We start from the raw sequence: 9,213 nt of genomic DNA, 5'->3' as shown, positions 1-9,213 counted from the left end.
CTCCTTCCCGGGGGGACGGGACCTGGATCAGTAGGTGGCGCAGGGGGGCCTTTGACTCAGTTTCCCCCCAAGCCCCGGGGGGCGGTTCTGAGTTCGTGTCCCTGTTCGGGGAGGAGGTGCCCGACTCAGTTTCCCCTTCGGATCCCGGGTGGGAGGTGCCGCCCGCCGGTTTCCTTAGGAAAGTAGAAAGGCCCTGACTCAGTTTCCCCGAGTAGAGGGCGCCCGCCATCCCCGTGTTCCCCGGGAAACAGGTGTCCTGGCTCCTTTCCCGCCCTGAGTCCCCCCACCCCCCACCCCCCGGTCTCCGGGAGCGGGCCCTGCCTCAGTTTCCCTGGGGACCCTCCCTAGGGGAGCTGGGAAGGGGCTTGTGCTGACCCTCTTCTCCCTCCCCTTTCAGACCTGTTCCCCCTCATCTTCCCCTCCGGTAAGTGGACCTCCCTCCCTCCCTCCCTAGAGCTGCCAGGGGTGGGGGCGGCGGGGCGCCGCCTGATGGGCTGTGTGTCCGCAGAGCCCGCCCAGGCGCCGGGCCCCTACGTGGAGATCATCGAGCAGCCCAAGCAGCGGGGCATGCGCTTCCGCTACAAGTGCGAGGGCCGCTCGGCGGGCAGTATCCCCGGCGAGAGGAGCACCGATACCACCAAGACCCACCCCACCATTAAGGTCAGCGGGGCCGCGGGCCTGGCTCGGTGGGGAAGGTTTGCCTCCGGCCCGTGCAGTCCGCGTCTGGGAGTTGGGTCTGGAATTCCTGAGCCTCCAGCGTGCGCTCTGTGCTTTGGACAGATCATTGGCTACACGGGGCCGGGGACGGTTCGCATCTCTCTGGTCACCAAGGACCCCCCGCACCGGCCTCACCCCCACGAGCTGGTCGGGAAAGACTGCCGGGATGGCTTCTATGAGGCTGAGCTCTGCCCGGACCGCTGCATCCACAGGTGAGCTCCCCAGGCTCGCGGGGCTTCAGGGTGCGGTGGGAGGCTAGGGGAGGGCCGTGTCCCGGCTACAGAATCACTTCTTTCTGGACACAGAAGAATTCCTTACTGCTGCTCCGTCCCCAGCTCTGCAGGCAGATGTCTCCTCTCTCAAGCAGATCTACTTCATTGCAGCGCAGTGGGAAGCCATATCAGATGGGGCTGGGGCCCTAATTACCTCTGACCCCAACCCCTGTGGCTGGAACATCTCTTTCTCACGAGAAAGAAAACCACAGAACCAACAGTCTCCCCTGGAGCTTACAAACCAGTTGACAGAGACAGGCTGTAAATAGAAATATAAATAATAAGCAAAATACTGTCCGAGAGTAATAATCTAATGGTGAAGATGAAACAGGAATAAGTCGGGAGAATAGCCTGGGGTGGGGAGGCGAGGGAGCTGGTCTCATTGCTTTGAACTGGGAGGCTCAAGAAGGCCTCTTCCAGGGAAGATGAATGTGAGCTGGAGCAGGGAGGCACGGAGAGGACATTCCGCGCAGAATGAGCAAGTGCAGAGGCCTTGAAGTGGGACTGAGTTTAGCATGTTTGGAGAACAGAAAAGAAGCCGTTGGGACTGAGGGTAGGGAGCTGGCAGGGGCTGTGGCTAGGGCCAGATCACAGGCAGAGGGTCTTGTCAGCCAGAGTGAGGAGTGGCCTTCATTGCAGCACAGTGGGAAGCCATTCCAGAGGGTTGAGCCTGGAGTGGTCTGGTGAGGGGATAGGGGAGGAAGGGACAGACTGGGTGAGGCCGGAGGCCCAGGCGCTGCTGGAGACAGTGCGACTGATGCCTGGGGGAACTCAGCTTCCAGAACCTGGGGATCCAATGTGTGAAGAAGCGGGACCTGGAGCAGGCCATCAATCAGCGCATCCAGACCAACAACAACCCCTTCCAAGGTGAGGGCTGAGGGCTGAAGGCCTGGGCCTGTCTGGAGCACCCCCACCCTCTGTCACCCTTCCGCGGCCACTCCCTGCATCTCCCTCATTGGCCAAGACTCACAGTACAGATGGAATCTTGCTGGCCATTCGGTACACTCCCATTTTACCACTGGGGAAACAGACCCAGAGAGGGGACGTGACAGCCAGGGTCACACAGGTCAGTGATGGGTCTAGAGCCTTCTCTTCCTCCTCTAGGACGCCTGCTGTTTCACATACCCTCAAACAGCCCTTCCTAGCCCCCAGCTCCCTGCCCCCAGCCCCTGCCCCGGCTCTCCTGACCACCCGTTTTCCTGGCAGTTCCCATGGAAGAGCAGCGCGGAGACTACGACTTGAATGCTGTGCGGCTCTGCTTCCAGGTGACAGTGCGGGACCCATCAGGCAGGCCCCTCCGCCTGTCACCTGTCCTCTCTCATCCCATCTTTGACAACCGTGAGTGGCCAGGGAGTGCAGGAAGGGAGAGGAATGGGCCTGTGAGGAGGAGGAATTGGTGGTTATGGCCTGCGAGGGGCACTTTGGCTTCGTTCGGTCATCTGGCCTTTTCATCATCTCTGTGTCCTGTTCTGCTGGCCCGGGAGACAAGGCAGAGAAGACTCAGCTGCCCTGTGGAGTAGCGCCCAGGCCGGCAGGGAGTTAGATGAAAGGATGGCGTGCCCAGATCTGTAGTCGTGACTCCAGGAAATGACTCCCAGAAGCAAGACAATGTTAGAAAGTAATAATTCAATGATGAAAGCCGGCAGGAAGTTCACGGATCAATTGGGTTGACATTGATTAACTGCAGTCTTTAATTAAATAACCAAAAGGATGAATGAAAATAAAGGGCTCTTGCCCTGGCCGGTGTCTCTCAGTGGTTGGGCATTGTCCCATGCACCAAAAGGTTACCAGTTTGATTGCTGGTCAGGGCACATGCCTGGGTTGCTGGCTTGATCCCCGGTGCGGGGAGTGCAGGAGGCAGCCTATTCATGTTATGTTCTCACATTGATGTTTCTCTCGCTCCCTCCCCCTTCCTCTCTAAAAATCAATAGAAGTATTCTAAAAAAAATAAAAGGGCTCTAGGCCCTAAGGACAGGAAACTAGAATGAACAGGGGGTCAGGAGAGAAGGGTTCATTGCCAAAGTGGGTGTAATAAACTGGGCCTTGAAGTCAGGTGGAGAAAGGAGGTGTGGCCAGACTGGTTCCCACTGGACTGTAAGCTCCATGAGGGCAGAAATGCTTAGGTTTGAGCTGTTGCATTCATGCCTAGAAGAGTGCTGTGCACCATAGTAGGGGCTGGTAAATAGGTGCTGACTTGGTTGGGGTGAGGAGCCAATGGGAATGGTTGAACCTTTGGCTGCAAAGGTGTGGTCAGCAAGCTCTGGATAACCTGACTTTGGGATGGACCGGGATGTTGCCTCTCCTGTAGGCCCGTCCTGGAGACCTCCGGTGGTTCAGGGCTTTCTTTCTTGTTCCCACCCCCAGGCGCCCCCAACACAGCAGAGCTCAAGATCTGCCGAGTGAACCGAAACTCTGGGAGCTGCCTCGGGGGGGACGAGATCTTCCTGCTGTGTGACAAGGTGCAGAAAGGTACATTCCAGGAGGCAGGGCAGGACTCTGGAGCAGGGGTGAGGGCAAGGCTGAGCGGAGATGGAAAGTCAGGGGACTGGCTTTAAACGCTCCCCCACCACCTCGGGGAAGCCTATGAGTATCTCGGGGAACAAGCCTCAGCGATGGGGCGGGCAGCGGGCGGTGGGTGAGGTGAGCACACCAGCCACACTGCCGCTCCATCTCCTGCAGAGGACATCGAAGTGTATTTCACGGGACCAGGCTGGGAGGCCCGAGGCTCCTTTTCACAAGCCGATGTACACCGACAAGTGGCCATTGTGTTCCGGACACCTCCCTATGCAGACCCCAGCCTGCAGGCCCCCGTGCGCGTCTCCATGCAGCTGCGGCGGCCTTCAGATCGGGAGCTCAGCGAGCCCATGGAATTCCAGTACTTGCCAGACACAGGTACACAGCTGGGGAGGGTGACTCAGCCGAGGAGAGCGAGGCCAGGGCTGGATGTGTGGGGCTGTAGTTGAGTCTAAAGCTGGAGCTGGGTGGGATTTACACATAATCACATTCTCTCTTGCCTTGCTGAGTAATAACAATATTCAAGACTGTTGAGCTCTTACTACACTCTTGCCTCTATTCAAGCATATCAGCGCATTACCTGGTTTTATTCTCTCATGAACTTTTGAGGCAGGAGATAGCATCTAATTTGCCTGAGGCCACAGAGATAGTGAACCAGAGTCAGCAAGGAAACCCAGGCTTGTGGCTCCAGGGTCCTTTTGCCACGCTGTCTCTTGTCACTGTCACACAGCCATGGTTTCGTCAAGGCCTTTGTGCATCTCACCACAGTAGGAACAGCCAGAATGATCCTCTATCCAGTGCCCCTCATCTAGCCTGTTTTCTGCCCTAGGAGCTTGGAAAGCAACCCCCAAACCAGCCATCAATTCATTCCACAAATAATTATTGAGTGCCCACTTGATGCCAGGGCCTGTGCCAGGTATTGTGAACACAAAGATGACTAAGACGTGGTCCCTGAGGTTCAGTCACATGAGGAAGACATGCAAAACAGAGTGACTTGTGAAACGGAGGGAGGTATGTGCTGGAGGCAGCAGCATGGAGGAGGTGGCATTGAAATTGGAGAAAGATAGCAGCACACTCCCCAGGCAGGTGGACCAGTGCCTGGAAGGGCAGGGTGCTGGAGCATGCACAGCGTGTTTGGGGCTGCTTTGTGGTGGGAGGTGACATTGGGCAGTGAGCAGGCCCAGGCAGGAGAGCCTTGAATGTGAGGCTTAAGACATTCATCTAGGGTTTCGTCCTGAAGGCAGTGGGCAGCTACCGAAGGTTTATAAGCAGAGAAGTGACGTGAGCAGATCTGGAAGCTCACCCTGGCAACAGTGAGTAGAGGATCTGAGAGCGAGAGACTGGAGGATGGGAGGCCATGCTGGAAGGTGTCACAGCAGTCCAGGAAGAGAAGACTGCGTGAGCCTTGCAGAGGGAATGGCAGAGACGCTATCATATGCTGCTGTCCTCCTCTGTTACCCAGCAGCCCCACAGCCCTTTCTGAGTTTCACACACACCAAGCTCGTCCCGCCTCAGGACCTGTGTTCTCACTATTGCCTCTGAAGTGCTTGGCCCCAGATCTTCATGTGATGGGCTTGCACCCGTCTTTCCTGGCCATCTCTAAGCTAGACTCCCTGACATCACCTTGGTACTGTTAACGTCACCCGTGTCTTCCTTAGTGCTTTTATCACTTGTATAGGTTGTCTCCCTGCCCCTCTGTCACTAAGATGTCAACTCTTGGGAGCAGGAACCTTGTCTGGTTACTCAGGGCTATATCCTCAGTGGCTAGGCACATAGTAGGTGGTTGGTAAACATATGTCAAGTTAGTGAATGGTGTGAGTGAGAGGAAGATGTTGAGGATGATGCCAAGATTTCTAGATTTGGTGACAGGGCAGACAGGTGGGAGGGAACACGGGAGGAGAAAGAACCAGGTTTCTGAGGAGAGATGATGAGGCTGGCTCTGGACTGATGGTGCTGAGTACCTTGGAGTTACCCACTTGCTGCTGTATTAGGAAGACAGTTCTGAAAGCTCTAGACTGAACTCTCAAGCCATCAGAGAAGAACAGCCTCTGCCATGCCTCAGCTGTCCCAGAGCACAGAGGTCACCGCCAGGCCTGCATCGAGGCGGAGAGGACCTAGGATGTGAGCAGTGCGAGTAAGAGGATAAGCTGAGATTGGGGCCTCATGAGGACCCCTGCTCTCCCAGACCAGGGCCCCTTTACTTGGAGGCACTCATGTGCCCTTCGGAGGAGACAGATTCAGACAGCGGAGTCTCAGAAAGCTGTGGGATTCTTAGCATCGTTGTGTCATGCAGCTCTTCTCACTGACTAGGAAGGTTTGGAGAAAGGGTTGCAGGGAAGCTTGGCTCATCACCTTCTCCTGAGGGCCCTTTGAGAGCTTGGGGGTCTAGCTGAGAAGAACAAGACTCATTTCTCCCCGTTACTTTCCCAGATGATCGTCACCGGATTGAGGAGAAGCGCAAAAGGACATATGAGACCTTCAAGAGCATCATGAAGAAGAGTCCTTTCAATGGTGAGGTGGGGAGTGGGGAGAGTTAGAAGGCATGGGTGGGGAGTGGAGACCCCGGGGGCCAAGAACTGACCCAGACTTGCTCCACAGGACCCACCGACCCCCGGCCTCCTCCCCGGCGCATTGCCGTGCCTTCCCGCAGCTCAACTTCCGTCCCTAAGCCAGGTAACGATTTCCTATTGTCCCACTGGAATTATAGGCTCAAGTCTGTTCAGCCTGTGGCTCACACACCCGCTGGGAGAGAACAGAGCGGTCAGCCTCATCCGCAGGTGTCTGACGACTGCTGTGTGTTGGGCTCATGTTTCTCAGGGCGTGCAGCCTAATTATCTCTGCCAGAGCCACCTGGGAGTGGTAATGATGCAGATTCCCGGGCCCATTACACATCTGGAATCAAGCTTTGGAAGTGTGGTCAGGAACCAGCTACTTCCTGGGGACACTAACGCACAGTGAGGTCTGAGAACCACTGTGCCAGTTAGAAACTCCATATTGGATACCTAGGGATCCAGAGTTAAAAAGCACACCGTCTCTGCCTTCAGCTCTCAGTTGAATTAGGGAAACAAAGAAACACGTCTAAAGTAGCAAAATGTATGTGCTGGTGTGTGGCTCAGAAAAGAGTGATGTAGTGCCTGCTGCAGGCTACACTGACTGGATACTCCTTGGGCCTATGCCCTCCTGGGACTTGGCTTTTCAGCTCTGAGATGACATTTTACCAGCCGACCTCTGAAAGCATCCCTTCCTCTAAAAGGCTGGGAGAGCTTTCTGGGCTGGAGTGGATAGGGCTCCACGGAGGTGGGGCTGGACCTGGACCCCCAGCCTGGTCAGACTGGGTAACGGGTGCTGGCAGGGACTCCACAGGGAGGGGTTGGTCCTGTGCATACTGATGGGCTGGGATATAGAGGACGGGGTGGGTTTCAGGCTTTCTCTGACCCTTGTCTCTCTGTCTCTCTTCCAGCTCCCCAGCCCTATCCCTTTACGCCATCCCTCAGCACCATCAACTTTGAGGAGTTTTCCCCCATGGTCTTTTCTTCTGGGCAGATCCCAAACCAACCCTCAGCCTTGGCACCAGCCCTTGTCTCAGCCATGACACCAGCTCTGGTTCAGGCCCCAACCCCAGCCCCTGTCCCAGTCCTAGCCTCAGCCTCCAGCCTTGCTCAGGCTGTGGCCCCGCCTGCCCCCAAGCCCACCCAGGCAGGGGAAGGAACACTGACGGAGGCCCTCCTACATCTGCAGTTTGATGCTGATGAAGACCTGGGGGCCCTGCTGGGCAATAATACTGACCCAGCCGTGTTCACGGACCTGGCCTCCGTCGACAACTCTGAGTTTCAGCAGATGCTGAACCAGGGTGTCTCTATGGCTCCCCACACAGCGGAGCCCATGCTGATGGAGTACCCTGAGGCTATAACACGCCTGGTGACAGGGTCCCAGAATCCTCCTGACCCAGCTCCTGCTCCCCTGGGGGCCGCTGGCCTCGCCAACGGCCTCCTCACAGGGGATGAAGACTTTTCCTCCATCGCAGACATGGACTTCTCAGCCCTACTGAGTCAAATCAGCTCCTAAGTGGGTGACTCCTGCCTTGCCCAGAGCACTGGGTTGCAGGAGATTGAAGCCCTCCCAAAGCAAGCACTTATGGATTCTGGGGGGAGGGGTGCTCCAACTGCCCCCAACTTCTTTGGGTGATGATGTCTTTGTGGTGGTGGGGGGTTGCATTTTATTCTTTCATTGGCCATATCTATCTCTCAATTCGGAGGTGCTTAAGCAGAAGCATTAACTTCTCTGGAAATGGAGTTGGGAGGACTCAGACCCTTCCCTTGTCCTGATGTTCAGCTCCTCTGTAGGGAATTCTGGAGGCTCCACCCCACCCTCCAGCTTCTAGTACCTTCCAGAGAGAGGGACAGGCTGGAGCTATGGCCTTGGAGGCCACAAAGCCTTATTATCAAGTGTCTTCCTCAAATCATGGGTTCATTTACACTTGAGCCAAAATGATGCCCCTGTGACCAGCTCTTCGGTGGTGCTGGCATTTCCCTTGTGCCTAACACCAGCATTTGAGAGGCTGGACTTCCTGCCCTGCCGGCTCTTGCTTTGCTCAGCTGTGGCTGAGGAGACTGGTGGGACAGCTCTGGCCCTCTCCTCTCCATATCCAGGGAGGTTAGGTCTGAGACTTTTCTGTTCCCCTTTTTCAAGTGCCTTAATAGAAGGGCGAGTTGTTTGGAGAGTGGGGGGAGGGCAGGCTGGCAGCTCTCCAGTCAACAGGCTCAATTTTTACTGAAGAATCAAAGCAGTTGGACTCTTGCTCTTACTCTGAACTAATAAATTTGTTGCCAAGGCTAACAGATTTGCCTCCTTTAATCGCACTCCTTGCTGGTCACGTCAGACGGGCCTTGGTGATACAGACTTGGATGAATATTTAGTCTTGGGGAGCTCGCAGTCTGAGGACGCCCTTGGAAACCCTAGTCGCTGTCCAGTGGATGAAAGTAGACCGCTAAGCGGGGTGGGGTTCTCAGGGTAGTGAAAGCCTGCAGGGCCTATTGGCTGTGGAGCTTCAGCTCGTAGATAAACAGGGCGGTGGATGTCAAAGAGGGGCCAGCCAGCATTTGTAGGTGAGCAGGGAAGAACGGTGTGGACAGGTTCACTGGGGCCAGGCTGTGAAAGATCAAGAATGCTGACTGAGGTTTGGACTTCATCTTTTGGGTGGACAAGGGAGAGTGTATCTGTGGGGGAAGTAAGTGCCAGGTAAGGTCTGTGGTTTGATATCCTGTTCTGCTAGGACCAAGGACCTAAGAAATCTCAACTCAGCAGCCCCACAGGCCTAAAAGCCAGGCCACGACCCGAAGGGCTGGAACAGAGGCATTTCCGGTTCGGCCTGACGCATGCGTAGTAGAGCAGGATCCCGGCGCACTAGGCCCGGCCTTAGTGAGTGCGCATGCGCACATGTAGTATTGTGTGCCCGGAAACCAGGTAATGCGCTCGGGAAAGCCCCTGTCCTGTAGCAGATGACGTCTGTGTTCCGGGTTTTGCACTGTTGCAGGCGGGTGAAGGCAGGGGCAAGCGATTTATCAGTGGGACTTGCTGCAACAGCTAGCGAGGCCCGTGGGAACACGGTAGACTGGGTGCAGGGGCGGCGGAATGTTGTGAAACCGGAAAACGTCTGTAGCGTGGACCTCGCTGCAGCCTCTTGGTCAGGGGGCGGGGTCAGCGGCGGGGC

The 9,213-nt window shown here is 56.1% G+C and overlaps 1 protein-coding gene across 1 annotated transcript in view; it reads left to right on the top strand.

Moving 5' to 3' along the window:
- Positions 1–8,339, top strand: part of RELA (v-rel avian reticuloendotheliosis viral oncogene homolog A) — a 9,546-nt gene extending 1,207 nt beyond the window's left edge. The window contains exons 2-11 of the mRNA XM_014538049.1: positions 398–424; positions 509–660; positions 781–929; positions 1,765–1,856; positions 2,196–2,327; positions 3,354–3,458; positions 3,669–3,881; positions 5,934–6,014; positions 6,102–6,176; positions 6,964–8,339. Of these exons, the coding sequence (XP_014393535.1) occupies positions 398–424; positions 509–660; positions 781–929; positions 1,765–1,856; positions 2,196–2,327; positions 3,354–3,458; positions 3,669–3,881; positions 5,934–6,014; positions 6,102–6,176; positions 6,964–7,568 (1,631 nt within the window). The 3' untranslated portion in view covers positions 7,569–8,339. The remainder of the gene's footprint in view (positions 1–397; positions 425–508; positions 661–780; positions 930–1,764; positions 1,857–2,195; positions 2,328–3,353; positions 3,459–3,668; positions 3,882–5,933; positions 6,015–6,101; positions 6,177–6,963) is intronic.
- The last annotated feature ends 874 nt before the right edge of the window (positions 8,340–9,213 follow it).

Source organism: Myotis brandtii, unplaced genomic scaffold (assembly GCF_000412655.1).
Source record: "Myotis brandtii unplaced genomic scaffold, ASM41265v1 scaffold187, whole genome shotgun sequence".
NCBI lineage: Eukaryota > Metazoa > Chordata > Mammalia > Chiroptera > Vespertilionidae > Myotis > Myotis brandtii.
Note: the sequence above shows the minus strand (reverse complement) of the source record. Positions and strands in the feature narration are given on the sequence as shown.